Source organism: Conger conger, chromosome 7, assembly GCF_963514075.1.
Source record: "Conger conger chromosome 7, fConCon1.1, whole genome shotgun sequence".
Taxonomy (NCBI): domain Eukaryota; kingdom Metazoa; phylum Chordata; class Actinopteri; order Anguilliformes; family Congridae; genus Conger; species Conger conger.
This window is the reverse complement of record NC_083766.1, coordinates 18444564-18462329: the sequence shown is the minus strand read 5'-3', so window position 1 is coordinate 18462329 and position 17766 is coordinate 18444564. Positions and strand designations below refer to the sequence as shown.

The 17766-nt window shown below is 43.2% G+C and overlaps 1 protein-coding gene across 3 annotated transcripts in view; it reads left to right on the top strand.

The window, feature by feature from the left end:
- Positions 1-17766, top strand: part of arhgef6 (Rac/Cdc42 guanine nucleotide exchange factor (GEF) 6) — a 38254-nt gene that overhangs the window by 12432 nt on the left and 8056 nt on the right. For 2 of the 3 annotated variants that reach the window (XM_061247690.1, XM_061247692.1), the window contains exons 5-17: positions 1207-1411; positions 1755-1825; positions 2396-2490; positions 4310-4405; positions 5395-5517; positions 6900-7038; positions 7351-7410; positions 8554-8700; positions 10945-11031; positions 12989-13061; positions 13390-13505; positions 13946-14125; positions 15440-15460. In XM_061247690.1, coding sequence (XP_061103674.1) covers positions 1207-1411; positions 1755-1825; positions 2396-2490; positions 4310-4405; positions 5395-5517; positions 6900-7038; positions 7351-7410; positions 8554-8700; positions 10945-11031; positions 12989-13061; positions 13390-13505; positions 13946-14125; positions 15440-15460 — 1413 coding nt within the window. The remainder of the gene's footprint in view (positions 1-1206; positions 1412-1754; positions 1826-2395; positions 2491-4309; positions 4406-5394; positions 5518-6899; positions 7039-7350; positions 7411-8553; positions 8701-10944; positions 11032-12988; positions 13062-13389; positions 13506-13945; positions 14126-15439; positions 15461-17766) is intronic. The other variant, XM_061247691.1, reaches the window with a different exon arrangement.

Here is a 17766-nt window from a genome sequence, read left to right as displayed (position 1 = left end):
TGACCTGCTCTATCAAAATCAGTTGTATTGACCCCAGAACATATTTGAGTTTTAGAAACAAATTGAAAGAGGGGAATATACACTTTCTGACGATATCAAAGTTATCCTTCTACTCCAGATACTAAGGGAGTTGTCCCGTTTCATTTTGAGTGCCATCAAACCATGTTTTAGCACAAGGCTGAGAGTCTACCGACACAGCTGGAATGAAACTGCTGGGCTCTATCTTATGTATAAACCCTTTCAAACTATATTTTTACTCTGAACATTTACTCTTGACATGAAGTCAAGACCATGAAAGCAAATGCATTAACATGTAGCCACAAACGCAGCTGATGTGGTTGTTTGTGACTGGTGAACGGTGACAACCTGGCAATCCTCAAAACAAAGCACAACTCCAGTGTTAATTTCACTGTGACATCCTGTGTTTGAAATCCTAAAAACTATATATTTTACTATGAATTTTGCAGTAAGCCACAGATTATGAAAGCCAGGATATTGTTCTACAAAATTAAGATAAAAGCCTAAAACAGACAAAAATGTTTTACATAAACATTGATTTATGTGAAAATGGTTGTTGTGACTTAAGACTGATTATGATAGAACGGGTCACAAATGTATGTATATTCTTTCCAAACAGGAGCGGTGGAGGTTTAATATTGAAGTCATGTGAAAACCATTGCAGCAGATTGTCTGGGTTTGATTGATTGTGGCAGTAACGCAAACACACCGTGTTCTCAATCGAACACGGGGGCGCGGCCATTTCCGCCAGAAGTTAAAGTTAAAAATGCACAGCGTCCCTGTGTTCGGAAGACCGTGTTCTAGCTCGCGATGGTCCGAACACCATTGTATAAGCTTGCCCTGTTTGTAGTCCCTCGTTAGCAACAGCTTCCCCACAGTCACAGTAGAGCACCGCTACCATGTCCCTGTTTTTGCGGAAATGGATATGTGTATGTGATGCAAGTTATGGAAACAGAAGGAATTATACTTTACACACATAAAAACCAAAGCTGATCTGGAAGTAATTTTTTTAGTTATGCGACATGAAAGTTGCACTGTTCAGGATATGGCGAGCTAACTTGGTGTTCGGGACATGGTGAATTTGCGTTACGTTTCCGAGTGGTCGGGCATCGTTGAGGCTATCCCAGGGTGCCCTGCTGAGCGTGTCCATACGGAAGGGCTGTGCTCACCCCTCCTTTCTCTGCCCAGGAGATGTCGGAGAACGGCGGCGGGGGACAGCTGATGGTCAAGGCGCGCTTCACCTTCAAGCAGAACAACGAGGACGAGCTCTCCTTCAACAAGGGCGAGCTCATCTGCGTCACGCGCCAGGAGGAGGGCGGCTGGTGGGAGGGGTCGCTCAACGGCAAGACCGGCTGGTTCCCCAGCAACTACGTCCGAGAAATCAAGCCATCCGGTCAGTCAGAGGGAACGGTCAGGCACATTTTTAGTGTTCCCGTCCCTACGGACATTTTCCCCGTTTTCACATTCACCATGGAGGTCAATGTTTTTGAGGAAAGTTTTCAAGGTTGGGAACAGGACTGCAAATTAGGCCACGAGTAAAGTACCTGTCAGCACCTGAATTGCGTTCTATAACAGGAGCGGTCTTGCTCTCCCTAAAGCCAAAAATATTGCTCCTGATGTGAGCCCGTGTAATGACTCTGACAGCCGAGTTGTTTGTGAAATGAAGTGCTCTTGGAACACCGTGGGTCTTTGCCTCGTGTCGGTGTCTCACAGCTGTGCTCTTGTGTGTCCCTTAGAGAAGCCTGTGTCCCCTAAAGCTGTGAAAGTCTTTGATGTGCCTCAACTGACAAAGAACTACTATGGTGTGGTGAGTGCCTCTGAAAAGACAGGCCCTGTACAGTGTACCTCTGACCACTGTGTATGAAGAAATTAAGAACTCTTAACTCCTGCCTCAGGCCCACACAACTTTCCCCCAGAATAGTCCTGATCTTCCTTACTGCCCCTGTAAGGAGGAGAAGCACAATGTTGACATTGTAATGGCTACAAATTAAATTTTAGCAAATAATGGGGTCATACTAGTAGTAATGGTAGTAGTGAATGAGTGTGGACTTGAAATCTTATAACAACATAGCTTTGGAGGTCCTTTTTAGTGACGAGTTCTGGCAGATTTAATCTTATCTGTTGCACTGTAGCAGAGTACTGCATCAAGCTTGATGGGCATGCCTTATTTAGTGTGTGTTTGTGTGTTATGAGGGGTATGGTGAACCGGTAGCCATGGTTAGAACAGGAAGCGGCATTCTGTGTAGTGCACATCTTAATATAGCATGTGAAAGTAAGCTCTGTTCTTTCCAGGCCTGGTTCTGTGGAGCACAGGATGTGCATTGGTGGCACAAGCTTTGGGGTCTCCTGACGTTGGGTGGTGTTGCTCTCCCCACAGGTGGTTCAGGACATCTTGGAGCACGAGAGGGAGTTTGTGAAGGAGCTACAGACCCTACTGAACTGCCACCTCCGCCCGCTGCAGTCCAGTGACCGGTGAGGGCAGGGAAGGGGAGGTGGAGGAGAGGGGAGGTCATTGACCCACCTTAGCTGTGAGCCAGCTACATCTGAGACAAGCTGAAGGATGCTCCACCAGGAACTGACTTGTGTCAACAGCCTTACAGTTGCAATCAAAATTATTCAACCCCCATTGCACATTAGGTTTATTGGCAAAATATATTATAATTTCTCAGCTGTTTGCAATAAACTAATTACACAAGAACTGTTTAAGTAGTTCAGTGAAACATAATATGACAAAATATTACAAGGGTTTTTATCCACATTCAACACAAAATGCTACTTTTAATCACTACTGCAGTCTCAAAATTATTCAACCCCCTGTCTCAAAATTATTCTACCCCCTGTCTCAAGCACACCTGATGCAACTAATCAAAATTACCCACCCAAAGAATTGTCCAAAAAGTGCAGAAGAACTGTGACAAGTTCTCCAACATGCTTGGAACAACCTCCCTGCTGTTTGTCTTAGCCAACGCTGTCCTGCAGTTCTATATCTCAGAGAAGTGATGCAGTTTTAACGCCAAAGGCTGGTCACAGAAAATATTGATTTTATATTGAAAAAGAGTAACTATTCTGCCAAATTACTGAAATGTAATGTAAAATGTATAGTACGTTTATTTCATTGAATTATTTTTGAAAGAATCTTATCTGTACAGAATGTTATACAGGTGCGTAAGACTTTTGTACTGTACTGTATTATTGACAGTGTCTCTAAGAAATGTTACATGAAATTGCTAAGAAACAACGTGCTAAGAAAATTGAGTTGATCTGAATTTAATTTAATTGACTTAAAATGGGATCCTGTAAATAAGTTAAGGGACTCGCTTTAAATGGTGACTCGATGAATACCTTGAGGACTTAATCAGGTTATGGAATGAAAGGAGTTCTGTGGAGCTCCTGTACTGCTGCACCTTTCTATTGACCCCACGCAGATCACGTGCTGTTTTTACTATGCAGTCAGCTGTGTTAATAGTCAACAGCCTTTTTTAATTTTTCTTCAAATGGGAAATGCTTAATCATATTTATAGGTCAATTCTGTCACTGCAACATCCTTCAGTTCAGGAAACCTCCGGAATGTGTAACCGGTCCCTGCTGCTTTTTGGCACTGCAGTCCGTAGCGGTGTTGACGAGCTGCAGGTATGGGATTGGCCAGAAGAGCAGCTGGTTGAGTGATAAGGCGGGAAAAACCCTGCTTACTGAAACTCTCCCTCCCCAAGTGCTCCAGTGGCCGGTTATTTTGCCACAGTCAGGATTTGATGCCAGACCATGTTGTTGTGATGAGGATGTTCTTTATGTGGAACTGCCACCTGCAAGCCTCCAGATGTACAGTGTGGTGAAAAATTATTTGCCCCCTTCCTAAATGCCTCTATTATTTAAGATCTTTAAACAAAATGTAATATTAGACGAAGGGTTTACCGAGTAAACACAAAACATTTTTAAAATACAATTTCTTATATTACTGACAAGTTCTCAAACACCAAAATCACCCCTCTGAAAAAGTAATTGCCCCCTTAAACCTAATCACTGGTTGCACCACCTTTAGCAGCAATAACTCTTCCTGGAATTTGAGAATTGCACATTGCTGTGGAGGAAATTTAGCCCACTTATTGCAGAACTGATTTAATTGAGACAAAATGGTAGGTTTTTCAGCTTGCTGCTCATCTCACATCCTGTCACAGCATCTCTATTGGGTTCAGTCAGGACTGGAGTGGGTACAAGCACATTTAAAATCATTTGGGCACGGTTCTGCGGCTCCTTGATTTAAAAGGCTTCCTGTGTTTGTATCCCCTCTCTGCAGGTTGTCCAGTGCGGACAGCGCTAGCCTGATGGGTAATCTGGAAGACATCCTGACCTTTCAGCAGGGTCTTTGCGTGGCTCTGGAGGAGTGCACAAAGTGAGTGCGGAGTCCTGCCCAGTCAACCGCTGTCAGACCCCTGCAGTGTGAGCCATGGCTGGGTTTTGTGTTTATTTTTTAAGCTCACCCATGTCCAACCTTTAGCCCATGAAGTCTTCTTCTGCTGCAACAGACTGTATCCTTCTGGCATTTGTGGACAATTCTGAATTAATTAGTCCTTGAGGCTGAAATTAATGTTGAGGAAATTGTGTACCTCCATAATTATTTCCGTCTTTATTCATTAAGCATAAAATAACTATTTCCTGGGGAGACTGTGTTGCTGTGTCTTGATCATTTTTGTGTGCATTGAATGCCCCCTTGTGTTTTAAATACAGAATTACAGGGAACAAATAAGCACAGTAAAGTGGTGGGTCAACAGTAGTATATATGTCTATATAGCGCCAACATTTTTGCGACAACATCCCAATATTTATTTGTTTGTTTATATATTTAAAAGGGATAATGTGCAATTAACCACATTGATGTTAGTGCATCAGTTATATTGTAAAGTGGTGCCTGGATGGCTGTTTTGGATCTGGATCTTGTCCAGTTCAATTCCAAATAAAAAAGCAAACCTTAAAAAACAACTTTAAAATGAACAAACCTTAATGGTTTTTAAATGCACTAGTAATTCATTAAATAAAAAGGGATAATTACACACCGTATAATAGATCTGAGTCAATATAGAAAATGAAAATCTTGAAATTAAGTCGACTAAAGGTCTAGTCTACTAGACTGTGCCCTTCTGTTAGTCTGTAAAGCATCTTTGTGACAGTCTCTGTAAAATAAAATAAATAAAATTTAATTTAATAAAGAGCATATACTGGGGCAGAATTTTGTATATGACAGGATTAGTTTTGTCATTCAGCTCATAGGTACTCTGTCTTAACTTGTCCAAGGAAAGGCTAAATTTGTATACTTGATTTGACACTAACGATCAAGTCGCTCCCTGTAATGCCTCTTTCCGGTCCCTGTCTGTGTGCTTTCAGAGTGAGTGAGGCCCAGCAGCGTTTGGGCGGGTGCTACCTGAACCTGATGTGCCAGATTAAGATGCTGTACCTGTCCTACTGCTCCAGCCACCCGTCTGCAGTGTGTGTGCTGACAGACCACGGGTGAGTCCCACCTACCCACGCACGTCGAGCCGGGCTTCAGGCCCAGGAGACAGTCCATCAGCTGTGCCACAATGCTCAGACTCAGGGCTTCAGGCCCAGGAGACAGTCCGTCAGCTGTGCCGCAGTGCTCAGACTCAGGGCTTCAGACTCAGGAGACAGTCCGTCAGCTGTGCCACACAGCTCAGACTCAGGGCTTCAGGCCCGGGAGACAGTCCGTCAGCTGTGCCACACGGCTCAGACTCAGGGCTTCAGGCCCAGGAGACAGTCCGTCAGCCATACCACACGGTTCAGACCAGGGAGCATGAAGCTCAGTCCAGTGTCGCTGTCATGAAGACTTCATTCCACACACAAAATGTTCTGTGAATCCAAATCCCAGTCACAAATTATTATACCTTGGTCTGACGGCATATAGTTTATTTTTCACACGTTGACACTGTAGACGGTTGGGGCAGGCTGTGGAGATGGCATGGATGGTCTTGACTCCTCCTATACCATCCACTAGGTGTCAGGTTTTCAGCTTCTTACTCGTGTAGCTGCCCCAAGCAGTACTCGTAAGCTGTTATTCATGACAGACCCATGCCAAAAGGCCAATTTGGCTGTTCAGAAACATGCCCAAACATGTTTCTCAGCAGCAGGTTTGGCCTTTAGGAAAGCCTTACCGAGTTTTCGTTTTCAAATGAAGAAACGTTGACCTTTATTCGTAAGGTTTTACCTTATGCGTGCATTTCTCTTCATGAGAACTCCAGACAGGAAGCGTACAGAAAGGTACTTTTTTTTGGCTGCCGCACTTTTTCTTTTCATCTCCGTAAACACACATTTCTCTGAGAAATGTGTATCTTGAAACCAAGGCAACCCAACTGAGAGGATAAACAGGAAGTTGTTTCTTACTTGACAGGATATTTATTGTTGTGGTTTTACTGACTGCATTGCACCTGTCAAAGACCTGTTTCAGTGTGTGTACCAGTTGTGCCATTGCATTTCTAAGCAGAATATATTTTATATTCTATGAAATCACAAGTGAAATGTATTAAGGGTAGAAGAACAAAACTGTTCTCAGAGATGGAAGGAAAATGCATTCTGATTATCTGAACAGAATCATAATTTACATGTAGATTTACATCTTTTAGGATGGTTTGCCACATTTGGCATTTATTTAAAAATAAGTGGATCACCTGATTTCCTGACTGGTAAATAAGGACACAGGAATGTACAGGACTTACAAGAACAGGACTATCTTGGCACATTGTTTTGCCAGTAGCTGTACTAAAAAGTATACAATTGAATTAGAGTGCCAGACCTTCTAGGATATGTGTGTGCGTGTGTGTATGTGTGTGTATATATACCTGTGTGTTTGTGCGTGTGCGTGTGTGTGTGTACTGCAGTGAGGAACTGGACAAGTTCATGGAGAGTCAGGGAGCTGCAAGCCCAGGGATCCTGACTCTGACCACCAGCCTGAGCAAGCCCTTCATGCGGCTGGACAAGTACCCCACCCTGCTGCAGGAGCTGGGGAGGCACGTGGAGGTAGGCCCGAGCAAACGCTCTCAGAGAAACCTTTCTGCTCAGGCACTGTAGTCCTCACTTGCCCTCGCTTTCTGCCACTTTTTCTTTCATCTCCGTAATCACTCATTTCTGTGAGAAATGTGTATCTTGACAAAGACAACCCAATTGAGAGGATGAACAGGACGTTGTTCCTGTTGTTTTCTGGCTAATGTTGCTTTCTTTAGAAGTATGCTTTCCCTTCTGTACTGTTGTAACCTTACCTCAGTGAATAACACAGAAAAACAATCACCAAATGTACATTTCACACTTCTTCTTTTTTTTTTTTTCTTCCAGGAAGCCCACCCAGACCATAATGACATCCTGAAAGCCATAGTGGCTTTTAAGAACCTTGTGGTAGGTCCCGCGCCCTTCCCCCGCCTGCTTCTGTGCGTCTTTGTAGCTTGGTTACTCTGCTCTGCGGTTGCAGTCTCTCGGCGCAGTGCAGGTACGAGTCCCCGATCCACGTTCGCTGTGGGAGTCGGATTTACCAACACCCTCTGCCTGTCATGACAGCGGATGTGCTCGGGCAAGTTGGGTTCTGAAAACATCATTGGGATACGGAAAACGTAGATGAGAGAGGAGATGATGGCACACTTTCCACAGGGCACAGAAGGCCTTAGACGGGTAGGGGGTGAGTCATCCAAAGTGTGCCATCTCTGGCTTGCTGGGTGTGGGCGTTTTCCCCCCCCTCCCCCTTTCCCCCCCACCCTGGCGGTGCTAACCTGGCTAACACTTCGTCACATGGATTTGCATGTCAGGGAACGTTGATCTCGCCAGAATCTTTTATTTTCCTCCTAAAGCTAGTTTATGTAGGTCACATTTTCTGAACCTGCAGGGGATTCTCCCCATCTTTTCTCAACCCTTTACTTAACAAGGGAACTCCCCAGTAACTAGGAACGCACTGAAGTTGGTTAGCAATCTAGCGACTCTCTGATGTGCCTTTGAATTGTGGCTTGGTTCAGCCTATTCCGTTCCGTCACGTTCCCAGGTCTTGCGCGTCTGACGACATTATGATGCATTTCTGAGCTATTTCGGGGCTCGTTTGAGGGCCGCCCCCTGAACAGGGATAAAATGTGGGGATACACCGGTATTACTCATTGGTATTACAGTTTTACATGTACCGTACATGCATATAGGCCTGTTGTGCATAGTCCACATGCAATATCAAGAAATGTGAGCACGACAGCATATGTGTACAGTGTAATCACGCTTCTCATTTCTGAAAGATCCCTGGCTGCTGGTTGAACAACATATGTTAACACTTTCTCTGAATGGCCCTTTGTGAGATGTATACTACTTTCATAAGCACTTCATAGTATCTTTATGAGCACTAAATACACATTCAGGAATGCCTCTACAGTATGTTGATATCTGCCTGTAGTCATATGGTGTAGTCCGCACTGGTGTGTTGGCAGCAGGTGGCTTAACCAAGAGGCTCTCACCATACTCCAGTTTGATGGACGTATGTTCAGCCTGTGCTCTCTCTCCCCCCGACAGACACAGTGTCAGGAGCTGCGGAAACGGAAGAACCTGGAGCTGCAGATCCTCTCGGAACCCGTACGAGGCTGGGATGGCGAGAACATGAAGTCTCTGGGCGGGGTCATCTACATGTCGCACGTCCACATGCAGAACGGGACCAATGAGGTGAGGACGGGGGTGTGCTGGGGTCGGGGCTTGGGTTCGAGTGCAGGCATCACTCCATCACTAAAGTGTCAAAATGATGTAGTCAGGTTGACCCTCCCGAATGAAGCATGTTTGTAGAATTTTTTGAAACTGAAATCTCTCATTTACAAAAGTATTCAGACCCTTTGCTGTAGCACTCCAAATTGTGGTCAGCTACATCCTGTTTGCTTGAATTATCCTTGAGACGTGTCTAGAACTTAATTGGAGTCCCCCTGTGGCAAATTGAGTTGTTTAGAAAGGCGCACCCCTGCGTATATACGGTTCCACTATTCACACTGCATGTCAAGACAAAAACCAAGCCAATAAGTCCAAGGAACTATGTAGACCTCCGCTATAAAATGTAGGTGATGAACAGATCAGGGCAAGGGTATGAAACCCTTTCTAAAGCTTTGAGTGTTCCCAAGAGCAGAGTGGCCTCTAATTGTGAAAGGGAAGAAGTTTGGAACCACCGCTCTTCCTAGAGTTGAGGGAAGGATGAATGCAGCCAAGTACAGAGACGTTCTTGAAGAACCTGCTTCAGCACAACAATGACCCAAAGCATACAGCCAAGCCAATGCTGGATCCTGACGGAGAAAGCCACCCAGCTCCTAGTCCAGGCGCTCGTCATTTCCCGCCTGGATTTGTGCAACTCCCTCCTAGCCGGTCTCCCAGCTTGTGCCATCAAGCCCCTCCAGCTGGTCCAGAATGCTGCAGCCCGCCTGATCACCAGTCAGCCCATGTCGGCTCATGTCACCCCACTCCTCATTGGCCTCCACTGGCTTCCTATTGCCGCATGCATCCGATTCAAGGCCATACTGTTGGCATTTCAGCCTGCTAAGGGGACTGCCCCACCTTACAACCAATCCTTAATCACTCCCTACTCCCCAGCTAGACCACTCCGGTCTGCCAGCTCTGGTCGCCTTATGGTTCCCCCACTACGAGCACCTGGCGCTCAAGCTGCACGTTCACACCTGTTTTCCGTTCTGGTTCCTCAGTGGTGGAAAGACTTGCCTCCCACTGTCAGGACAGCAGAATCCCTCCCCCGATTTCGACGCAGACTAAAAAAAACCTTTTCAAACTGTACCTTAGTACAAAACTGTACCTCCTGATTTCCTCCTACCTCCTACCTCCCACGAGATTAGCAGTTTCTGAGATATTCAAACCACCCTGTCTGGCACCAACAATCATTCCACGGTCACAGTCACTTAGATCACATTCTGACGGTTGATGTGAACATTAACAGAAGCTCCTGACCTGTATCTACATGATTGTATGCATTGCACTGCTGCCACGCAATTCAGTTCATTATACTAAGCAGGAGACAATCCCCCCTGGAGCAATACAATGTTAAGGGCCTTGCTCAAGGGCCCAACAGTTGTGCAGATCTTATCATGGCTACACCGGTGCTTGAACTACCAACCCAGTAGGCCCAAAGCAGTGAGTCTTTGTGCTATTACTCATGCTGCTGGCAGTAGATTTGATTCGATATGTAAATGTTACTGAGTATATAAACTGCTTTTGAAAATGTTGTGGGATGAAAGAGAAAAAGTTTCCATTCATCTATTGTAATTATTATTATTTTTATTATTTCTGGCCTATCTTGTATGCATAAACCTGAAGCCTAATGGATACCTAATGTTTTCGGAAACATTAACACGCCGTGGTTGGAAAATGTCAGAATCGTGGGCATTAATAACCGATAAAGCCACATTAAACCAGGCATTGAAAAATGAAACCAGGCTAATCTAAAAATAGAGTGGAAAAGGCCCTTTGCTGTTCCAGTGGGTTCCCCGCAAGTGAGGGTAAATGGAGGTGAGCAGGAGCGGAGCAGGCTGGAGTATGAGCTCACGGGAGAGGGGAGGAAGGCCTCCGAATGGAAACCTGCTGTGAGCCGCCACAGCCAGCGCAAATCTCTCTCTCCGCCGACCTGCCAAACGCCACTGAAGCGTTTCCTGTTTGATGTGCTCAATGCGCGGTGCAGGTTTTCAGTGCTGTCGCATTGTTCGTGCATTAGCTGTACTGTGCTATTCTGGTGATTCCCAACCTGGGCGATTTATAGAGCTATATTAGGGCTCTTTGTAAAAGCTATAAAGGCACATTTCTATTCCATGATTTGATATCATCATCAAAATTGCATTCATACACAACACAAAAATGAAATGAAAGCCTTGACTGTAGTCTGTCTGTGTCTGTGTCTTTGTGTGTGTGTGCGCATGTCTTCTGCAGGACAAAGAGGAGCGTTACCTAATGCTGTTTCCCAGTGTCCTCATCATGCTGTCTGCCAGCCCGCGCATGAGTGGCTTCATCTACCAGGTCTGCAGCACCAGTGCACTCTGAACATACCACATCCCGTCACTGACACCAGCCATATGCCCATTTATTTATTTATTTATTTATTTTTCTCAGTGTCAGAAAATAATGCCGTAAATCTATATCCTATATTGTAATACATCATATGAACAGAAAATTATGCAAAAACCTCCACGGCTATATACAATATCTAAGCTTTCAGTATTTAGTGTGTCCACCCTTTGTCTTTATTACAGTTTTTGAAGAAATCTGCATGGATTTTTGTAGACTCTTCCACGGTTCAGTCTTCGAAGTTGGTTGCTTTTTCTGCTTCTCTCGATCAGTGTAATCCCAAACACGTTCAATGATGTTGACGTCTGCGCTCTGGGGTGGCCAGTTCATTGTTCTGAGAACACCAGCAGCTTGGTCTTCTAAGCAGTGTGCTTGGGGTCATTATCTTGCTATAGAATGAATGTCAATCAAATGTTCTTCAGAAGATATTGCATGATATGTTTATTTATCAGCATTCATGATGAACTTCAGTCAAAACTAAGTCACCAACACCAGATGTTGTTATATAACCCTAAACCTGCACTGTTCCTCCACCATGCTTGGCGGTAGACATGGTTCCAAGAGTCTTTCGTTGGTTCAGCAATGTAGTGCTTTCTCTTACTTCGGAAAATGGTAAGATCTAGACTCATCTGTCCATTAAACCTTACTCCGCATCGAAGGTGTCCAATTTCAGTGTGCTAGTGCAAATGTTCTCCTGTTTTGTTTATTTCCTTTTCTTAGTAGTGGCGTTTTGACAGCAACTCATCCTTTTGGGCCCATAGCATTGAGTTGTCTTCTCGTTGTAAAAGGATTGACCGAAACACCATTCTGACCGCAACTCGCCCTTTTGGGTGCATAGCTTTGAGTTGTCTTCTCATAGTAGAAGGATTGATAGAAACGCATATTCTTTTCTTCCTATCTCTCAAAGATAAAATCTAAATACGGTTTTTGTGATGGTGATCATTTTGTGGTTTACCATATCTTGTAATAATCTTTTGAACTCCTGTTCACTTTCTTTTTTTTCCTTTTTTTTTTAAGGTGTTTTTAGTAGTTTGTTTGAATGTTGGAGTGACTTTTAAAGGCAAAGGGTTCACTTTTGACAGAGCTATAACTTGTTTGCTGATTGGTAGGATGGAAGACTTATTGGTAGTAGGGTGCACAGAAGAAAGATTTGACATTATATGTATGCTTTTCTGTAATGTTCTGTTAAATATACATGTCCTGCATTATTGTCTGACACTTTTTAACAATGTGATCGTCTTCATGTTAACACACATTGTCAATTAAGAGGATTACCCTTATAAATGTGTTTTGCTCTGAATCAAAATGGTGGTCTCTGGCTTTTGTGTTTAACTAGTTTTATTCCAATAGCTAGTTTTAACAAAAGAACAGAACTCTGAAGTAAATATACTTTTTTTGAACATTTAGCAGTTTATTGATGTAAATGTAATATTCAGAAATAAATGTAAATGTTTTGGCCCTCTTAAACAAAGAAATTACTACTTTTGGCAAATAGCGAACATTGTGAAAAGTCACACTTTTTTTAAGCAGAACTATTATGGTATGATAAAAATGTTAAATGGTAACAGAAAAAAAATATTTAATATCGCTGTGCCTACTGTTAGAGAATATGAATTGCTCCCCTGTAGCCATTATAGTAGCCTTGGTTAAGAGTAATAACTACTACTACTACTACTACTACTACTACTAAGGGGTAACAGCCATTGTGATTTTGGTGATGACTGCTACTAATAAATAACCGTTAATGGTTTTTTACCGAGATGTAGTTATATCGATTATCGTTTCATCCCTAAGTAACACCTCGCTTTCTCTCTTTCCCTCCCTCTGTCTCTCTCTCTCACCATCTCCATGTATCTCTTTCACTTGTTATCTCTGTTTATGTTCTCTCCTTCAACCTCTCTACCTCCAGGGAAGGTTACCACTGACAGGAACCGCAGTAACCAGGCAGATAGAGGATGTGGAAAATGCCTTTGAAATCACAGGTTGGTTTCTGGGCCTTTAGGACACCTGAAAGCCTGATCCCGTTAGGCTGTGTTAAGGTAGATTAGTCATTGGCCACTAAGCTGTTTCATGTAACTGTCTGCATTGATGAGGAAATTATGATTCATGGTTACACATGCAAATTTACTATCCTGGTGTAACGTCCTATGAGTGTCTTCTTCCTGAGGAAGACGTGGTGAGCTTTTCAAATGGTTGAAATGACCTTGGGAAATAGTCAGCAACGTTTGACTACACTCGGACAGTGGTATGTTTTTGCAAAAATGAAGTAGTGCTCATCCTGTGCGAATGTGCGTACGTGTGTGCTTGCAGGAAGTGTGATGGAGCGGATCATGGTGTTCTGCAGCAGTCAGCAGGAGCTGCAGGAATGGTTGGAGCACCTGCACACTATGACCAAAGGAGGAAGCCCTGTGGGCACCATCAGCAAGGTACAGCTCTCCAGACCTAACCAAACGAGCCCTGCACAAAAGAGCAATTAGAACAGAAGACTGAACAGAAGTCCTTGAGGCTGCAGTGCCTGCTGGTTCTCGGTGCATTTCTGTGCAAGCGATTCATTTAATTTGTTGATTAAGTGGCTAAGTTGCTTGACTGGGACCCAGAAGGTTGATGATTCAAACCCCAGTGTAACCACTATAAAATCAGTGCAGCTGTGGGCCCTTGAGCAAGGCCCTTAACTCCACATTGCTCCAGGGGGGTTTGGATAAAAGTGTCAGGCAAATAACTAATGTAATATTGATCGGCCAAAGAATCCACACACACATTCAGGACTTGAACCCCTGCTAAACCTCTTGCCCCATATCCAGTCTTAGGCCTTCGCAGCTGAGCCCAGTAAATGCCTTTTGACCAAGTGCGGTTTCCTCACCCCCAGAATGCAGACAGCAAGAGCGCGGTCACCACCCCTAGCCACCAGACCATGTCGCAGGGGTTCAGCACTCCCGTCAGCAGCCGGGGTCCCCTGGAGCCCCCCAAAATCACCAAGCCCTGGTCCCTGAGCTGCCTGAGACCTGCGCCACCTCTCAAACCATCCGCAGCTCTGGGCTACAAGGAGGTAGGCGGTCTACAAAATGGCCCTTATCCTAGTGCCAACCAGAAGTCACCAAAATTGATTAATGAGTGTTGAGCTGAATAGAATGCAATTGAATGAAATGATGGTTTGATTGTGTCAACTGATTTGATACATTTAGCACTGAATAGAGTGAAAGCTGAATAATTCTGCAAATTCTTACCAATAAGTTAAATCTTTAACTGAGTTTCTACAGTGGCCATTTATCATTTGTAGTCTTCATGTAGCAGTGTCAATCAAAAGCCCCACCAAGCAACATACTGTACACTGAAGTTTTCCACACTGACTCTCTCATACCACTATACACCCCCGTGTGTAGGAGTAGTATATCAGTGGTGCCCATTTAATCATGGACACTGCTGCTACCAAGCTGGCAGGCTCTGGGCTTGACGGGCCAGCAGAAAGACACAGTGTGAAGCTTTCTTTACCTGTGGCTATGACTGTCCTCACTCTCTGGCTTTTAGTATCTTTGATAAAAAAATATTTTATTATTCACATTTTAACACCCCTCCCCCCCCTCCTCCCTGTTTCATGTTTTCTGAGAGACCATAGGATAAGAGGTTGTAATGCTGTCATCTCTCTGAAAGGATTGAGGTTCATGCACATGAACTGGACATGCCCTTTTCTGATCCTGAAGCTGAATGCAACACAGACCTCATAGAAAAGCAGTTTGGGATAGCGTATTTAATTATTATTTTTTATTTTTATTTTTTTTGTCTTTTTGTTTTTTTTATTGAAGCCCTCTTAGCTTATAGGGAACTCGTACACTTTGACTGATTTTCGTTCAGCATATGTTCGAAAATGCATTCATGACCAAATCCTCCAAAGCTGTTTGCCATCCATTTTCATCCAAGAGTTTCCTCCAAGGCATGTTGGTGGATTTGTGAGGCGTTTAATTTTTTGTTTCATACTCCGCACATCAAGTTTAGCCATACATAACCATTAGAAGGTCATTCCAAACTTCCTGCATTTATGAGCCAATGGTGCGCTGGTGGCTCTTGCGATTGTGATGTCATATCACAGTAGCAACTCCCTAAGTATCTCCAGACTGTGTGACCCCGTCTCGGGATAGCAAGCAGATATATCCCTCCTGTTGCTTTCACGCTCTCCTGCGAAAGAGGGTGTAGCCTCCCAACAATGTAGGGGCTCAGCCGTCTGTCTCCATTGCTGTATGGGGTACAGAGGGTCTGGGTATGGGGAATAGCACTGAAATGTTGACTGAATGTGAAGATCACCATATCCTTTTATACCATTTCTCTCATGCACCTCTTCTCTTTCTCTCCATACTGGCCTCTGTAGAGGATGTCTTATATCCTGAAGGTAAGGCTAGTCCTCTGTGTGTGTCTGTGCTTGCCTATGCTGAAGCGGCATGCTTTTCCACGTTCTCCTTCCCTCCTTTCCCCACCCCTGTTCTCGTGCTGCTGCTTGTTCCGTGTCGGGCTCGTCCCCTTTCCTCCACACACAAAAACAAAAGACTGTTGTAGGGCTCTCCAGATGCGCAGTAAACCACCTGGTCCATCGTCACGACAGGGTGGAACCTAACCTTTTTGTCATTTCTCCAACCTCTCCGCTCCTGCAGTCTGTCAGGCTGCCAATTCGACTGTTATTTGCGGCATACACAGGAAATTAGATGGGGTGATAGGGTTCATTTTTGTGAGTGCGCAAGTGCGTTATACAATGTGTACAAAATGGATGCCGTTTTGGAGTTTGAGTATATATAGAATATGACTCATTTTAGCCATTCCGTCTGTCATTTTAGATGATGGTTACATTTCTTTGAAGGGAGAGTTTCTAACCTAGTGAAAGTTCTCACAATGAAATTGTGTTCCTGTGAGTGGCTGTGTGTGCATGCATGCATTAGCATGTTAATGGTGAACCGTTCATGAGTATATACTATAAGACTGGGCAGGTGATCAGGGTGTTGAGCACATTATGGGTGAAAGCACTTGCAGGATAGGGATTTATCAAGGTGCAGGTACTCCTTGCACTCTATATTCCATGAAACGGTTCTGTAATGAGAAACGCTGTGTTAAAGTGTAATAGAACAGCTGTGTTATGTTTCAGACTATCATATTTAATAAGATATAAACAATTTGATGAAAATAAAGAAAAAAGGCTGCATATAATAAACACAGATAATAATCTATATGTTAAGTTCAAGCATGGGAAAACTATGTACTTATTTCAATTTCCTCATGTTTCCTCATCTAGTAATCGAATGTTTTGCATAGGTGTCAGACTTATTGGCACCCCTAACAATCATTGCAAGTAACATCAGAGCTCTGCATGGAGACATGTTCAATAATCCCTCCAGATGTGTTTTGTAACCTTATCAAAAATTTGTGGCTGTCATCATTACCAGGGGTTGCCAATAATTGTGAAACCTGTTTTTTGTTGAAATACATTTCTTATTTGAAATAAATGTAAGATTTTGGTTGACTCCATTGAATCATTATTAAAGCACGCTACTTCATACATGTCAGGAAATAAAGCGTATATAAATATATAATTTAGTAGTTAGTAATATTTTTGCGTATATTTATCAAGGGTGCGAATAATTTTTGAGACCACTATAACAATCACACTGCATGAATGCAAAATATATATGTAAAGGCAGACAGGGCTGAGTTTGTATAAAACTCGGGTCTCCAGGTCTTTCATGAGCAGTGCCCATTGATTGTACCTTGCGAGGGAAAATTGCAATAGAAGCCAAAATCTGGGTCTACAGTGTGAAATGAAATGCAGAGTAAATCATGAATGAGCCAGTCTCCAGTGGTCGTGCTACCCGAAGAAATGCAGCATCTTCAGAAAGACAATCTGAATTTTACACTAATTCACTTGCATATGATGATATTAATGAAAATGAAGATACAAGTAATGGTTTTTATTTTTTCTCATCAAGCTAATTTGGCTACACAGGCTTATAAAACTAGGAGACTAGTATTTACTTATGTTGAGCAAGCTAGCTAGAGTGTTTTTGAATTTTTACTCAAATTAAGGGTTTTTGCTTTTTTGTTTTTGCTCTCAATGCTACCAATAGCTGTGTAAATATTATGATCAATAAACAACACAAATGTCATACTCCTAAAAACGATTGGCTCAAAGAAACGGGAGTAATTATTTTGTTGTGGTTCAAGTCTGGGTCAGAAATCTCAGAACATCTGCATTTATAGAATGCTGTGCATTTCCTGAATTTTGGCTTTCTTTTTGCGTAAAAAACGGGGAATCCTCCAGTTACACTTTCGTTTTCAACGTGGTTAATGTTACATTTAATAAAATATAATTTTGAGTGAAAATGTGCAAAATACTTGCTGACTTTGTATTGTATTGCCTTTCTAGTAAGAACTTAGTTACTTATCATAAGGTGGCTTGCCATTTTTGTATATGCAGGTACAGACAACCATTGAGGGTGCATGCCAAATCACTAAAATTAGTCTGGGTATCTTCCCTTTGACTCCAAACATTACCACATGATGAATAGTGGGGTTGATGAACAGTCATCATATAATTGAAAATGTTTATTTATAATATTCGACTCGCCGAAAATGATTACAAAAATACTCTTAAGTTAGCATCCACCTGCCATCCACTATACAGAACTGGAACATATTGTAAATTCATGACCT